Genomic DNA, 17,173 nt, shown 5'->3' with positions numbered 1-17,173 from the left:
AGGAGATGTCTTTAAGTCACCTTCTCGGCTTGCAGAAGTTTCAGATATAAGAGAAAGAAGTCAAAGTCAGGTCTCACTTTATGTCTGGATCCTGTTAAAGAGCTTACATCTGCTTGTTCTGTCTGTAAATGTATATCCAAAACTTTAAAGATGATATCCAGTCTCTGTGGGATTGCTGATCACATAAAACAAGCAAATGAAATAATGTTTTGTAATCGTTTCCTCTTTTGAATCCTGGGATGTTCATATAAGACACCGACATCTTAAGGGGTAAAAAGGCTTACCACACAGTTGACGTCCATGCCAGCCTCCAGCAGCGTCTGGACCGTGCTGTGGTGCCCGTTGCGTGCAGCGAGGTGTAGCGGAGTGTGTTGGCGGGTGTAGCTGGTCATGAGGTTGGGGTGAGCGCTCACTAGCATACGTACCACCTGTGCAGAAAACACAACCACATGTCAGGAACAAGACAGTAGGGTTTGGAGTCACATCTCTCTGTCATCTCAAGAGTATTGAGTGTTAAACATTGAGAAAATATAAAAAATTTGAAAGAAAACTACATTATAGCCTATGTCTGCTTGATGTTAGCTGCTAATGCTAGTATGTGACACACACTAGCTTACAGTGTTAAGCTGTCATTACTTTCGTTGTTCCACATTCTGGATACTGGTCATGCTATCTAGCCTGGACTTAAACAGCTTTAGCGACTTAGCGCCAACTGATACAATCTTAAGCCACTGATATCTTCAGATTAGCTGGATAGATTTCTTTTCTTCCAGCATTTTAATCGTCATCTCCAGTTTTTGAGGCTATTTGGACAAACAGAGCCCTGAAATCTCTCTAGAATAAGGCTAGTGAGGTGACAACCTATTCAGAGTTAGCTTAGCTACAGCTATTTTAGCCTTTACTACACTTTTTGTTTCAGCCATAAAGAACATTCTTTCAGTGTTTCATTATATGTTGACTCATGAATCTGTATTTTCAAGCACTTACTTGTTAAATATCTTCAATTGATTATCACTGTTAACTGTTTGACCTCCATGTTTTTCATATGGAACTAAGGCTGCCCCCTTCAGGCTCATACAGTGCAATCTTCACTCTGCATGCTAACTTGTCAGTTAGTATGTTGCTTACAGTGCATCATTTCAGTGTCATGTTTCATTATTAATCACTTAGCCTATTTTCAATCCAAGCTAGCACACTGAAAGCCTGGTTTATACTTCTGCATTGACTCTACTGTACACTGACACTGTAGTGGTCGGCACAGCAAGGAGCGCTACGTGCTGCTAAGTCTATGTATTCATGTCGCTCTGCAATACTGCTCCAAAACACATGAGGGCAGTGTGGTCTGTATAAGCGTCAAATCGCCTGTTCCTGATTCCACCAAGATTTGTACTTGCTTCATGAAGCAATTTGGTGATTTTTATATGAATTAAAATAAAATGTTTGGTAGGAGGTTCGTGTTAGGCTACGAAAAAGGGCCACACAGATGTACCATGTTGGGTACGATGTTGATCCGACACAGAAATACAAACCAGGCTAAAGCTAGCGCCTATCTGTCATGCTAGCATACATAGAATTAGTGCATTCACACATATTATACAGATGTTGCTTGAATGTCTGAACTTGTTGCTAGTTCGTCATTGTACAGCTTTCAGTCACACTGCATTTTGGAGCAGTAACCAGCTAGCTAACGAGCTATAGTCTTATACTTTGTGAATTCCTGCTAAACCAGAACACACTGAGCCTGTTCTTTGATACTCTGAAAGGCACAATATGAATTCAGAAATCACTGAGGGGTCAAAAGGTTAGCATTAAGTTGGGTCTGTTTCACTGTTTTTGTGAAATGTGTCTGTTGAACTCACAGAACGCAGGGTTGAGTTGTACAAGCAGAGCTCTCTCTCTGCTTAATCACGGTTGATGCCTGTAAATCTCAGCCAAATAACACGCTACCCTTATAGCTTCCACCTTTAATGTGTATCTGCGTGTGTTCCATATGTGTGGAAAGTAAACCTCTGCCCCGTGTTAGTTACATTTCTGTGCAGCAGAAGACTCCACCGTAGGGATTTCCCTTCATTATCATGCAGAGGGAGGGATAGAGAGAGAAATACCGCTGCCTTTATAAATTATTCATTCACAGTCAGACAAACCTGTACTGCTCGACTGCAATTACTCACCACCTTCACAGAGAGAGAGCGTGATTGCATCCGAACATCAGCAGGAGTTTGCTGAATGTTAGTGTGGGTTTGAGCGTGTGTGTGACTTTTTTGATGACAGAGTAAAGTTGCAGCTCTAAAAATGTCTACCTGCCTGTCAGCGCAGCACAGCAGGTAATTGAGGAAGTTCTCTTTTCATCATAGATCTGCCGTATTTTAAATAATCAGAAATGACTCGAGGTTTTCTGAACAGATGACTCTATCATCACCGCTTACACCCGCTGCTGTCCCAGAGAAGGTGCAGATTGAGTCACCACCTGCTTCCTTTCACCTGCCGCAGGGAGCTTCATCAGATACAGGAGGTCTGCAGAGGTTCACATATGGTCACAACAAGTGGGAAAACAAAATGATCCCTCAGCTGTTACCACCACGTCAGAGCTGTCTGTCTGTCTTGACTGCGCCAAGTCACAAGAGCTGGTGACGGTTTATCAAGAGAGGCAACTACATCCTTTATTAAAAATAGATTCTGTCACAGGTGTTCCACGAGTGTGTGGTGTTTATTCTGGAGTGTTCTCTCCCTACCTTCTGTTTCCTAAAGTAAAGCTTCTCCTACTGCAAAAAAACTAAATCTTATCAAGTTTTTGTTGTCTTATTTTAAGTAAAAATTGTCTTACTATACTCGATAAGAGCCAAATTAAACTCATCAGTCCAGAAAAATGTCTTGTTTCAAGTTGTTTAAGGACAAAAATGGGTTCTGAATTGCTTGTAACAAGTATAATTAACTGCCAATGGAACAACAAAAATTTGCTCAAAAAAATTGCTAGAAACTAGAATAATGTCTTAATACTTTTTTCTTGTTCCATTGGCAGTTTTTTGTACTTGTTACAAGCACTTTAGATCTCATTTTTGTCTTTAAACAACTTGAAACAAGAAATTTCTCTGGAGTAGTCAGGTGCATGTGGCTCATATTAAGTCTAAAAAGACATTTTCTACTAAAAATAAGACAAAAAAAAAACTTGACAAGGCTTCAGTTTGTTGCAGTGCTCAAAAAAGTCAGGGTGAGATTTTTCTTCAACTCACTCCTTATCAAACTGTCCTCATGCAGAATGAATGTAAGAGTCAAACCTTGAAAGTCAAATTCTACCAGATCCAAGACTGGTCCATCTCAGCAGCATAGCCCTCTGGAACAGATACCCAAGACTTCCATTTTTGCTGGATGTGGGAGCATGGATACATCAATTTGCACAGAGCTGCATCCATACCGCCTGGAGTTTGCCATTTCCCACCCCAATGATAAGTCTCTCTTCATTCATATTGGGCTATAAAACCTCAAACCTGCTGACTCCTGGCCTGTCTTTGTTCATAACGTTGTTTTGTTGTCATGAGAAAGTTGAATACAATCTGGTGTTGTTATGGTGTATTTTATTTTGAAAGGCAACCAGTTTAATGTGGTTTCAGTGCACAACGTCCTGTCCCGCTCAGCTTCTGATTGGACAAGACAAATGCACCTTTAACTTTCAGAGCATGAGTTTTTAAGAGCATTAACCCTCAAGTTTAACTTGACTAGACTGCAACTTTCTTGATTAACATGATTAAAAGTTAGAAAAAATGATGCCTAAGGGTGACATTTCCAGTTTTCCCTCTTTTGACGCACGCATTTGGAAATACAAAGCTCACCCAGATTTGATGATTTCTTTCATAAACTGGTAATAAACTGTGCACTCTCACTGACCTGCAGCCGTCCATACAGAGCTGCCAGGTCCAGAGGCGTCTCCTGCCGGCTGTTCCTCATGGTGGGGTCGGTCAGCTCCTGAAGCAGCACCGAAACCACCTCAGAGTGTCCGTACTGGGCGGCACAGTGGAGCGCTGTTTCCCTCTCGTGGTTCTGTGGAAGACGGGGCATGTGACAGGAGGATGAAGGAGAAGAGGGATGGGAGCGGATGTGAGAATTAAAGCAAGGATGATGTGAGGAAGAGATGACAAAAAAAGGATGAGAGTGTGCAGTGAAGCATAAGTGAAGGTCAGAGAGAGGTAAGAAAAGAGGATTGGAATAAAGATGGGTGAGTTAAAATGTAGAGGGATGTGTGGGAAAGGGAAAAAAAGTGAGGAAAAGAGAATACAGTTAGTTTTATGTCCTGGAACATTGACACAAGGTGAAACTTAAGAAGGAGAGCTGCAAACATTTCTGTTACACATAAGAAGCACATGTGCTGGGCGGTAAATCACTACTGCATATTCCAAACACATGTCAGGCTTTGTGGGAGCTGTCAGAGGAAATCTACAGCAAATAGAGTAGATCGCGGAGACCAAAATTTTTTTTACCCCAAACCCTCTGTGCCTCTTTTGGTCTAACATTTTTCTCCACGCTCACCGATTGAGGCTGTCAGCTTCCATTCAGCTGGTCATTTGACATTTTCAGAAACAGTTATGTAACACTGACTTTCTGATGTGGAAAAAAAGATCCCGGCTGACACTCAGCTGGGGGATTCTTTTGTTTATTTCTGTTATTATTTCTGTGTTTACCTTTGTGTTTGCATTTCTCAAAAGAAGGAGTGTTGAAGTAAGAAAACACAGGGATAATTTATTGATGCTCCAGGTCGGCGCTCTGACCCTTAATGTCTTCAGAAAGATTTGTGTATTTTAAAGGTTACTTTGAACTTGAGGGTGATCTCATGTTCACAGAAATAATGGGCGTTTTTTGCTCTTCCAGGGGGCCCCTGTCTGGACCAGAACAATGTTGGTGGTCCCTGGGGTCCTGCAGCTTTGACAGAAAAGAGCCAAATAATGATAGGAAAACTGGGCAGAAGGACACCCAGGAAGGAGAGAGACATGATGGATGGACATCCAGAGAGGGAAGAAAATTGAGACTACAAGTGGGCCCTATAGAGATTAAATCTGTTTGTGCACACTTGAACTGATAATGTAGCAACCATCTATATGTGCACATATAGATGGCTGCACATATGTGTCTAAGGGTTTCTGTGGATATTATCAGGCGAGCATAGAGAGGACGTGAGTGTGTAGCTGTGTTATTGCTGGTGTGCGCCCAAGCACAAAACCTACATGTTGAGTAAGTGGCTGAAATCTAACACTATATGATGTAACATCAAGAGAGGGAAAAGAAGGGGTAGAGGATGAACCAGAGCGAGAGATGACAGGGGAAGGAAGTAAAGGAACCAAATAAGTTATTTAGATGAAATGAGAGAGTAGAAACCTCCCCCATCAGGCCACAAAACCTCCAACTGTACTGGTTAAAAATTCCTTCAGCATAGTGAGGAAGTCAATTATACAGTATGTACAGTAACTGTATCCTACATAGTTTGTGGTCTGCGTCTATGTTGTACATATTTAGGGAGAAATCAAGTAAGTTTTGTGGTTAAAACCAGAAATATTCTGCAACATATCTTGGGTTTAATTACTCTTATCAGGACACCGCCCAATACCGATATACATACGAGATAAATTGAGCCAAGAATACATCCTGAGTATGTGACCGATGCACCTATCAGGCTGCTATGCTTACAATACCAAAGCCCCAAACCTTGAACTTACAGTCCACATTTTGAAGTCTTGCTAGTCATTTAGAGCATCTTTCTGCCATTGGAGCCAGTATCTTTCACCATTTTGAGAAAAATGAAATATCTTTTATGTTACATGCCTTTATAGACACCAGTTCATATCACCCACCAGGTAAATTATAATTGGAAGATGGCAACTTGCTCTTGAACTGCATTTGTCAAAGTAAGGAAATGCTTTGCTTTAGAAGGTGCTGTAATGGCTAATTATTTTTATTCTACGTTAATTAGCTAACTAGCTAGTTCATGTGAAGCAATGGAGGATTTCAATTGAAAGTTTGAAAGAAGTAACAAAGACAAAAAAGCATAAATTATAAGAGAATTATTGTTTTTTATACAAGGCAAACTAAGCCTTTTCAGTGCACACAGTTAATGTTTTCTGAGTATGTAAAAGAAGCACATATAGGCTAACAGGGCTATTATGCTAACAGCTATTCCAGCCATTTTAATCATTAGAGGTAATTCTCCAGAGAGTTTAGCAACTCCATTTAAAAGTGCAAGACTAGGAACAGTATTTCCACTTTACTTTTTAGCAAGCTAGCTTACAGCAGACACCTGAAATGATGTGAAACTACTAGTTATGAACTTTTTTTTATTAAAGGGAAAGACCACAGCTTTTTATTTGGTTTAAACCAACTTGCATGGCTTTGATCTCCCTCTCAGTTAGCTAAATAGCTAGCCAGCTGGTAATTTATTTGGGATATCAGAGTGTTTCTGATGTGTTCCTTTTTTTAATGAAAATTTACTGCAACTACCAACACTAACACAGCAGTCATATCTCGTAGGCTAATGTCTTCAAGTTGATGATGTGTCAGCTTTAAGATGGAGATATGAGAAACCACGCCCATCAAGACCAAAACAGACCACAAAACTGAAAATCCACTATTTATTTGTGCCATTCTCTCTATATTTATCAACTACTGAATAAAAAATGTAAGATATCATAGTGGCCAAAATGTGGAGAGCCCCCTCTACTGGCTGTTTACAGAACAGGTCACAAAAAATGCATTCTTCATGTGAACAGATGTATCATGAGTCAAAGAATAAAATTAAGATACATGTTACAAGGACTAATTCTCACATGACCTCTTTGAACAAATTTGTGTTTGTCCAAAATGTGTAAAGGAAGTGGAATCCAGCCATTTTTTTGGTTATAATAATAATAATAATAATAATAATAATAATAATAATAATAATAATAATAATAATAATAATAATAATAATGTTATTATTATTTGCTCCGCATATATTTCCAGGATGCAGAGCGATGAGTAGGGATGGGTACCTTTCATATTTGAAACGATATGGTACCAACACCCTGTGCCTGGCAATTGATACCAGTACTCTACAGTACCAATTTTGGGTACTTTTTGTGTTTATGTAGTAAATAATATCAATTTGTTTAATAATGATTTTGGATTTTTTTTTTAAATTTAACATTTTTATTCCTCAATATATAAACTTGCAATGCTGTGTTCATGTCCAGTATGGCAAATCGCCTACTCTTCCGCTTTCCCACAGTCACAAGGATGTAGTTAGGTACCTAAACTTAGTACCTTTTGATTTTAGGAGAATCAGTACCTGGTACTTTTGACAGAACTCGGTCAGTACCTATAAAGGTACCTAAAGTGGTACCCATCCTTAGCGATGAGGTAATGAATCAATTTGCAGCAAAGAAAGAATGTTAGCTTTAATGACAAAACTTTGGTTAACTGCTGTTTGTTAGCTTACAAAAGGTGATCAGATGTATCAATTTAAGGTTAAGTGATCTTTTTTTCCAGAGGTAGAGGGGGCAACAAAATCCATACCTTCCCCAAAAAATAAAAGGAACTCATGAACAACTTCATGGTATGAAAGAATATGCAATTACTTTCATGAAACATCAAATTTTGTGTCTGAAATATTCTGTTTCAGGCGTTAGATTATAGTATCACTTTGATATCTCCCCTCTGTCCCTCAGTTCTTCCATCAAATTCCCACACATCTCCCGCCTCCAGATTCCATTCACCCCTAAATCCTCTACGTGAAAATTCAAACACATCACGACCACACTCGGCTGCTCAGATCTCATCTCATGCCTTTTCTTACTCTCTTTCTCCCCAGAGCCACAGCCTTCCCCTTCCCTCACTCCTCTTCCTCACTCTACACTTTCATTTACCCCTCCTTTACCCCTCTGAGCAGCGAGTAAGAAAGATGCAGGGATACTGTGTGTATGTGTGTGTGTGTGTGTGTGTGTGTGTGTGTGTGTGTGTGTGTGTGTGTGTGTGTGTGTGTGTGTGTGTGTGTGTGTGTAACAGACGGCAGAAGAGACCCTATATGAAGACGCACATGCTGCGTGATCAAGCTGCCAAAACATGACAAACGTACTCCAGAGCTCTACCCCCTCCTCAGCCAATCAGATCCATGTGTTCTCCCTGTGGAGCGCACACCCCTCCATTGATGTCAGAGTGGAACGTTCCAGAGCAGGTCTGATTGCAGGACTGTAAGCACAATAATCATACACTCTGTTATTCACATTCATCACATTTCACTGCTGTAACTGTGGGTTTCGTTATGTTTAATAAACTGCATTTACTGGATCCCTGTCATGTTTCACTGCTTCACTTCCCTCCAGAGATCATTTAAAGAACATCTTTTTTAATCGACTGTAAATACTGTCTTCATCACAGTGTAATAAATTCCTGCATGGTCCCAAACCACAACTGCGGTGTGATCAGTCATCATTTGCCACCAATTGTGTTTAGTGGAGGGAAGCAGTGAGGTGTCTGGAGAATAGCCGTTCGTCTTTTAAAGAATAATGTAAAAGCACCTGAAAACAAGGTTAAACAACCTGTGAGATTTTTACAGGAACATTTGTAGCGATTGATGCACAGGAAGCTAGAGGTTTGAATTGATCCCATTTTCAGCTCCCATGTTGTTGCTCTGAATCATATTTGATGAGTTGCTCCTTGTCTATATTTGTTAGCAGGGCTAAGCTATCCCTTACTTTAACAACCCAAATTCCATTAGAATGTTGATTAAACAGATGATGATGGTTCACAAATTATCAAAAACCCTGAATTTGACCAAAAATAGTGATAAGATAATCTTCAAATGCTGAAAGTGAAAAGTTTGGTTGTTTTACGACAAATAAATTCTCATATTAAATTTGATGCCGGCAACACATTTTGTATCATGACAAAATTACCACTAAGAATTTCAAATTTTGATGTGTCAGATCCATATGTTTACAATATTTCGATTCGTCCCATTTGTTTTTGATAAAGAGTTCTGAAACTGATTGTCTGAAACTGGTTAACTCAACCTTTTAATCAAGTTTGGATGAGATTAAGAGTTTAATAATTTCAAAAATAATGATTTAAAATTCATTTGTGGGTTATGTTATGGTTTCGTTTTTGCATGCCACTGTTTCAACTTGTTTTTGCAAATGTAGCAGGGTAGTGTGCTCGCAGACAGTTTTTTGGATGTGATTTTGAGCCCATGCAGTGAGTTCCAGTACAGAGTCCTGTCTGTTTGTCATGCAGTGGGCTTAACGACCAAGGCCATTCAGTATTTGTTTTGGCTTTGACCTTATTTAAAAGAATTTCACCAGATTTTCTGAATCTTTTAATGACATTATGTGCAGTAGATGATAAACTCTTAAATTCTTTGCAAATTTAACATCTTTACTTCTGGGAGACTCGGTCTCTTTGGAGTGTTCTTTTCATACCCAGCAATGCTACAGATGTAACAGCATATCCCCTTGATTTGTTGCTAATCATGGACAATTTAATTAAAATTTAGCAACTGTAGCCTTAAAGATTCAAGAGATATAACTTGTGTGAGAACAGAACACAGAAGTAAGAGGTTATTGAAATAATGGGCGTCAATGTGAACTTCTTCTTTCGGCTTTCCCTTTAGGGCTTGCTACAATGGATCATTTGATTGTAGATCAGCATATTGATTTTACATTTTACACAAGTTTTACACTGGATAACCTTCCTCTATATATTTATCTGAGCTTGAAACCAGCACTAATGAGGACTGTGGCTTGTGACCCCCCCTACTGGCTGGGTTGGGTGTTAGAATGAACAAGGTTGATTATTTCCTTTCTGATGCTTTTTTTCTACATCCATGGAGGCAAAATGAGAAAATAAAACACTGGGTTTCTTGTCATCCTGACAATGTCTCAACAACACAAATGGACAAATAACAAAATTGTAAGATTTGGGTACTTAGTTTCAATGAATGGACTAGCTAACCGCAAGTCACTGTCCATTAGATGTGACTCCCAGCCTCATATTTTGCAGCTTGTTTGGATTTTAGCATGTATTTCTCTTCATACTCTGCATGCTTTGAGGGAAACCGTTGTCAAATTTATGCAACGTAAAAATTTATTGTGGCCTGAGGAGATAAAATTATCCAGTTATTCCTGAGAAAAATAATCCCACAAAGTAGACGCAAATCAGTATTTATTATTTTAATTTGGCAGCCTTTATGCTGAAATTGTCTTATCATTTGGTTATTAGAACGGCAACTGCTGATAATCGCTTCAAGTAGCCACAATGACTTTATGGCAATATGTCACACAAACACAAGCATGTGGAGGTAATGAAGTGTGGAAATGCTGGGTGATGAATCTCAGTGTGGATATGAGACCAACAAGGATGGAGATTGCAAATCATGTAGATGCTGCAGCTGACCCGTTCTGTATGTGCAGCCTTAAACGGACAACAAAGATTTGTCACTCCAATCCAGAGCTGTAGATAAGGCGAACAAAAAAAAAACACATTTACCAGACAAGAGAGGAGAGTGACAAAGAGACGCAGAGTGACACCACAAACAAGAGGAGAAGCAGAGAAAATCCTCTCTCCCTGTTCTCAGAGCTGGCGATATATTTCCGTTACGCTCGCTCTGACAGCTTTCCGATATCACCTAACACTCAGTGTATTGTTGCTGATTGGGCTCTGAGCTGCAGCCATCTACTAATGACACATCAACAAGAACGGACGCACATTATTGACATGCCCATACAAATGGATGTCAGTGTGTGTTTGTCCAAGTTTCTCCAAAGAAGGCTGCTTCTAATGGATCAATGGGGATTTTGTTATCGTTTTTTTATGATATATCTACACCTTCCCAATCATTAACTGAACAACATACACAGTATCTGCTTACTCAGTTGTAGTATTACAGCACATTTACCTACCCACGCACTGCACATGTCTTCCTCCCACGGTAAACACTATCAGTGGTATCTGACTTCATCTCGAAGGGACCAAACAAACAGCCTCATCCATGCAAATAAGAAAGCCTTATCTGACAGGCCTCGGCCGAGATGAAACCAGAGCGAATGGAGCGCAGGGGGTGTTTGTTTGAACACACGCCGTGTTAATGCTGATGGACCGATATGCAGGATGAGCTCCGTTACACAGTCTCATAATCCCAGCAGCTCAGCTCACCGCCTGGGGAGAGCTGGGTAAATAAAGAGGGGAGGAAATACGAGGGAGACGCGCAAGGTAAAACTTTGCTATTATTCCTACTCCACGGCTGTCATGTTTAACATCAATCTGTGTCAATATTCCATGTGTGAAAGGAGTTTACTTTGTTTCTTGTTCCTTTTTGTTCACTATTTTATGACTCATGAGCTTAACGCAAAAAAAAGAGAAAGAAATCTAAGCAAGAATTGTGTCTTACTTCTATTACAAAGATCTTATCAGACTGAATATGAGCCACAAGTCCAGAAAAATTTCCTGTTTCAAAACATCAAAAAACAAAATTTATGCCTGAACTACTTGAAGTGAGTGAAAAAGAATCTCCCAACTGGATAAGAACAATTTTCCTGTCAAGGTAAAAGTTAGAAATAACTAGCGCTCCCTTTTTTAAAATACAGCCTTAGTCTGTACAATGTGTCCTATCAGGAAATTAAAGAGGGGGTGTTGTGCTTTAAACTCACCCAGGCTCACCTCTCTAAAGAGTTATAATAAGTTAGGAGATCCTCATGTGACGACCTCTTCATCTTTGATGTAAGACTTTGTAAGGGTCTTGAGAAGAGGGATTTTCTACGATATATGAATTTGCAGAGGTTTGAAAATCTGCACTCGAATAGTATGAACATCCAACATCCTCACTTTGTGTCCATGTTTAAAAAATGGTCAAGCTGAATACCCCCTCTTTAAAACTTTGAAGGAGTCAAATGGAGGTTGAATCAACATCCCTGAGCTATACCTGCAGTAACACAGCAGATGTTTGGTGTGTGTACTTAACACTTGCCTCTCACAAATGTCAGTCACACGCTGCTATAGTAACCTCACACCCAGAGGCTTGAATCTTTCATCAGATAAATCTATATTTAATTACCTGGAAATGATTTATAATTCATTTCTGGAATGATAACAGCTGATGTGCTCCCTGTTTTAATTTGTATTTCCTGTTGCTATAAATGAATTTCAGGAGCACAGGAGGGAAAGTGAGGAAGGTTATTCTCAAGGGATGCTTATTTATTACACAGCGGTGTTCAATACTTGATTCTAATTGGTCAAAACTCCACCACAGTGGTTATGAATATGATCTAATGAGTCATATAAGAACAAACAGGGAAAATAGATTGCGGAATTTCACCTCTGCCTGTTGACACTGTGGCAAAAATGTTTCCTTAAGTGGGCTAAACAACAACATCATCCAAAATCACTAAAAAGCATTAAAAAAATCGGTGTTGACATGAAAACGCAGAGGGGCTGAAAACGCTGTAGTTAGCATGCCAGGCCTGTGGGTGGCGCTATAACTGTCTTGCCCAGAAGCAGCTTTTGATAGATCTCCACTGAAGTAGAGTTGAGCCGATCATCTGGTGTATTGGTAAATGCTAAGAGCAGAAGTGGAGCAACAGATGCACATTTTGTTGAAAGACAGTCAGCAGATTCAGCAGCACAAGCACAACATGGTAGTCCACGATGATCGTAACAACAGTACTATTGCCCTGTTGTATGTGCTTGCACGAAGGGGAGCATGGCAGTGTTTCCACTGGAAACGCCGGCTCACTGTTTACACAACAACAGTGTCAGCAGTGTTTCCCAAAAATTGCACTCTGGAGGCCATTTTCAAACGTTTGCGTTTTAGGTTGGCTAAAATTGTGTAAACGCAAGGCTGAAATGCATCAAAACTTTTGTGATTCACCCTAAAACCATTCCCGTGTAAACGGTCCTGCTCACACTACTGAAATTCCAATTAGCTGAACAACTCACTCACTATACATTCTTTTTCACATATCATCGACAGCCTGAGCTGGTTTGAGCCGAATTGAACTATGGAGAAAAACTACAATCATATTGAAGAGACAGCTGAACTTTTTCTGTTCCTATGCATGAGTAAAACATGTCTTTCCTGATTAAATCTTATGTCACAAAAAACACCTGAATTATTTGGTACTGACAGAAATGAATGTTAAATTCAACCTTGGATTAACTCGGTATCTCATAACAAAATCATAACCAAGACGACATTTTTTAAATTTTTCGATCGGCATTTTCAGCAATATATAAAGTCAGAAAGTAAGAAACTTCTTAGAAAGGAAAAAACTTCAACAAGGTTTCACAAATATGTCTGCTTTAATTATACTGAAGTGCTGTGGAAGGAATAATAAGTTGAGCTTGATGGTCCCATCATGAAACGGATTGAAAGGATGCCCTTGAGCTCCACACAAACAGGCTCTAACTGCTGCAGGGCTGCCGCTCTCTGGCTTTATAATTTTCACCCTGACTTTCTTCAAAGGTTGTTAAATTGGACAAATCTCCTAATGAGGAGATTTGAGCACCACACATTTTAGGTTTTGTTTGTGTCACCAAAAAGGAAATTCCTGCAAATGTCTTTCTGCGTCTCACCTCCATTAAAAACGCCCACACACACAATCTGCTCGCAGCTTGAAATCATCACAGAAGGCTGAAGTTTGTTTGGATTCTTGGTGAGATGAATCAGTTTTCTTTTACCGAACTTTAATTAGGGAGCCGACGGAGCGTCAGGCGGGGGAAAACATATGACATAACATTTCTTTAAACAGATTACTCAGAGGAAAAACATCCTATGGCTCAGTGTGACTGTGTATTTTGGCGGTAGGCGATGTTTGAGTAAGGACTTTCCCAAGGCGGTTTCTTATAGCAGTGTTCCCATGTTTACTGTCAGGAAACACATGGTTTCGTTTTCATGTGCGGTGGCAACATGTGTGCATTATAATGCAATTACACGCACTGTAACGTGAACACAGAGAGACATTCCTGAAAATACACAGCAGCCGAGCAACCTCGTGACCTTTTACCTTTGCCTTAGTTCACACAACCTCAAGGTTTCCAGAAGCTGTACCTGGAGAGACGTTTACAGGAAACACTTCATGTGTCCTTAACGTGCACCAGCTTTAAAGTCTCTGTACTAATCTTTCTTAATTTAACACAGCTGATTCTATCTCCAACTTTGGGATAACAAAAGGAGTAGGAGACGAAGACAGGAGGAGTGAAAATGACTAGCTAGGAGGCCCTGTGCAGCTGCAGCCCAGAGGCTATGACAAACACACACACACATACTAACACACCGTGCCCCTTGCAATACCAAAACAAACTCATCTAAAATTCAATCCAACTTTGCTCTGGGTGGGTGTTTTAAGGTAAAATGTGTCATCATTAGTTGGCTCACACACTTTGCCTGGATGCATGCTATTTTAAGTGCTGCTGGTTTGAATCCAGGGGGGAGAGTTGATTAATCCATTTGGATGTTAACCAATGTTAAAAGAGGTGCTTTTATGTAGGGAGAGAAGAATTACTCAAAATCGAGACCTCACTAATCTGTGATTTATAAAAAACTCGACACCAACAAAATAAAAGAATTCTGCTCTGTTTCCTGTTACTTGGGGATTTTCTGTTTCGTTTCACATTCAGCATCCTCATCATTTGGCCACATTTCATATTTTGTTTGTTACAGAGAAACACTGGAAAACAACAACTTTGGAGTATGGCAACAGCAGAGCATACTTCTGGAGTGCCACAAAGGAACAGTAGTTAAAATGAGGTTTAGGCGGACACTGAAACAAGTTTTTTAGCCTAATCTGAGATGGGGTGGTGAATCTTTTAAAGTTACCAGATGGAGATGTAATGTCTGGAAATTAGCACATTACCAAAAACTTAAACTAAAATACCTCCCTATCGATTATGTCATCTTGTACTAGGGACATTTTTTCAGCCAGTCTACATAATATAGAGATCAAGTGGTGGAGGCGTGGGCATTGGCATAAAAACATGTCAAGTAACAAGGCAAACATTTTCCCTACTAATTAAACAGTAGGTGATGGGGCGTTTCTTTTTTTTCTTTTTTTTTCTTTTTGGAAGATGAAACACTCTCTAATTAAAAGTTTTGTAAAACACAAATAGTACAGCATTTATGGATTCAATAAGTGGTTGAACTTCATTATTGAAGGATACGATCAGTTAAACTAGTCAATATGATCAGTAGTAGCCATAATGACAGACAGTATGATTGAGGAAAAACTGCTTTGACATGTAATCTGAATTTCAAGTTTTAATCCATGTCCCATCCGTTTATATGGAAAAGGGTAGGCATTATTAAACCTACATAGCAACCAGTCAGCCGGAGGACCTCCAAATGTTTTGGCTCCATATTTAGGGAACTGTAATATAACTGATCTTTGTACACCTTGTGTGGTTGGGATCTGATTAAAAGAAAAATTGGTGTGTCAATCAAACTAATTTGTGCAAATAAGAAAGGGGAAGTTCCATGTAGAGATCAGTCAACCCAATTATTTCTAAAGTTTGAATGTTTTTAAAATGAGACAAAAAAAATTGTAGTAATTTAAAACTGTATCTTCTGAAATGCTGATCATATGTACATTTTATCCAAACAAAACCACTGGTCACAGTATAGTCACAGAATAGTGTAAAGATCTACAGCTAAAGGGCTGAATCACTTCTGTACCAGTTTAAAGTCAACTGGTTTATACATACTGTTTATGTATTTGTTGATACACAGACGTTATACATGTGATGTGCAGTTTCAGAAATAAAGGACCTGAGATTTTGTGTATTCTTTGAATCAGTGGCCATCATGCCATCACGACTTCCCACCTGAGCAGAGCCTCTGAATAGGACTCATTGCCATTTCTGAAATGTTGGTGCTTCCTTGAATGAACGACCGATAAGACTTTCTTTAGACACTCCCTGTAAAGAAAGGTTAAGTGGTGAAAGATCGATACTTTAGTCCTATTAAACAGTCCTTTCTCTGAGCTCAGACAGTTCAGCAGAACTTTAGAGTGAGCTATTCAGCAAATTATTCACCATCTTTGGAAAGGCCGATGTACCTCAATGAAGGCCGTGTGGAGAATTATGAGAACAGGGAGTACAGAAGTGGGTTTCAAAAAGTCACTAGATTCTCCGTCTTTAGGGGAAAGTAATAATGCCTTTAAAAATGAATGCTCATGTTGACCCTTCAGAGCTTATTAACCTTTTTAAAGTACAGATAACTGCTAATTTTCTGTTTTTATTGCTTAATCTCAGTCATTCCTGACTCTCATCTGCTCCAATCCATTGACAGGCTGCTGAAAAGGTGGCCGACCTGACAGCTATAAATGTGAAGCCAACACATCTGGAGCTTCCCCTACAGACTAGCTGCAATAAAGGTCATAAACTGTGCCTCCTCCATGTTAACAGATGGGGCATGGGTCAATCTTTAAAATCAAAATACACTACAAAGAAGTTGCACTTCAACATGGTTTCTGCCATCATAGTTAGCTGTTGCTGTTCTGGTTTACACGTATATTTAATCTTTAGATTCCAAAAAGAGGTCTGATGTGTTGATCGACAGCTCTGTTGACAAAGAGTGGATTTGAGTACAGCGTACGGCCCTGCCCTTTCACCCACCCATGTGGAATTTTCAATACCTAAGGCAGGGAGAGCAACATTTCCCTCTGTCATTTGCGTACACGGAAAGTCAAGGCAGGGAGAGCAGAAGCAAAGACTTCCAGGGGTACAGAACAGAGCCAGCACAAGTGACAGTACATACCACACTAATAAAATCAGACACAGATGATGTCAAAGAAGAGGCTGGGCTGGAGATGTACACATATAAGATAACAAGGCAGGGTGAGCAGCAGCAAAGTTCCCCAGAGTAGAGAACAGAGCGAGCATCAGTGAGAAAACAGTCGTAGTCAACTGATAGACGATGGTGTGAAGAGTTCCCGAACTTGACTTTACAGCTTGCTAAACTAACATTTTGCTTTTTTGGGGGATATTGGTGCCACAGCCACAATCTCTACTGCACAGACTCTAGCTCCGTATATAAATAATAGGAAGAAGATGAAATATATCAACTCATCTTGGCTTCACTTTTGGAGAGTGGAAAAAGGTGGGACATGTTGTCAACTGTTATGTACAGTAAATGGTTCGAACAGGCAAAACAGCCTTTGGGAGTCTTTAA

General features: G+C 39.7%; 1 protein-coding gene across 3 annotated transcripts in view; it reads right to left on the bottom strand.

Moving 5' to 3' along the window:
* Positions 1-17,173, bottom strand: part of anks1b (ankyrin repeat and sterile alpha motif domain containing 1B) — a 276,356-nt gene that overhangs the window by 176,943 nt on the left and 82,240 nt on the right. For all 3 annotated transcript variants that reach the window (XM_074698643.1, XM_074698642.1, XM_074698641.1), the window contains exons 4-5: positions 3,883-4,035; positions 285-428 (exon numbers count right to left, since the gene is read on the bottom strand). In XM_074698643.1, coding sequence (XP_074554744.1) covers positions 285-428; positions 3,883-4,035 — 297 coding nt within the window. The remainder of the gene's footprint in view (positions 1-284; positions 429-3,882; positions 4,036-17,173) is intronic.

The sequence above is a fragment of the Halichoeres trimaculatus genome, unplaced genomic scaffold (assembly GCF_033239565.1).
Source record: "Halichoeres trimaculatus isolate MK-OKI-2021-1 unplaced genomic scaffold, fHalTri1.1 fHalTri1_scaffold_21, whole genome shotgun sequence".
In the NCBI taxonomy this organism is placed as follows: Eukaryota; Metazoa; Chordata; class Actinopteri; order Labriformes; family Labridae; genus Halichoeres; species Halichoeres trimaculatus.
Note: the sequence above shows the minus strand (reverse complement) of the source record. Positions and strands in the feature narration are given on the sequence as shown.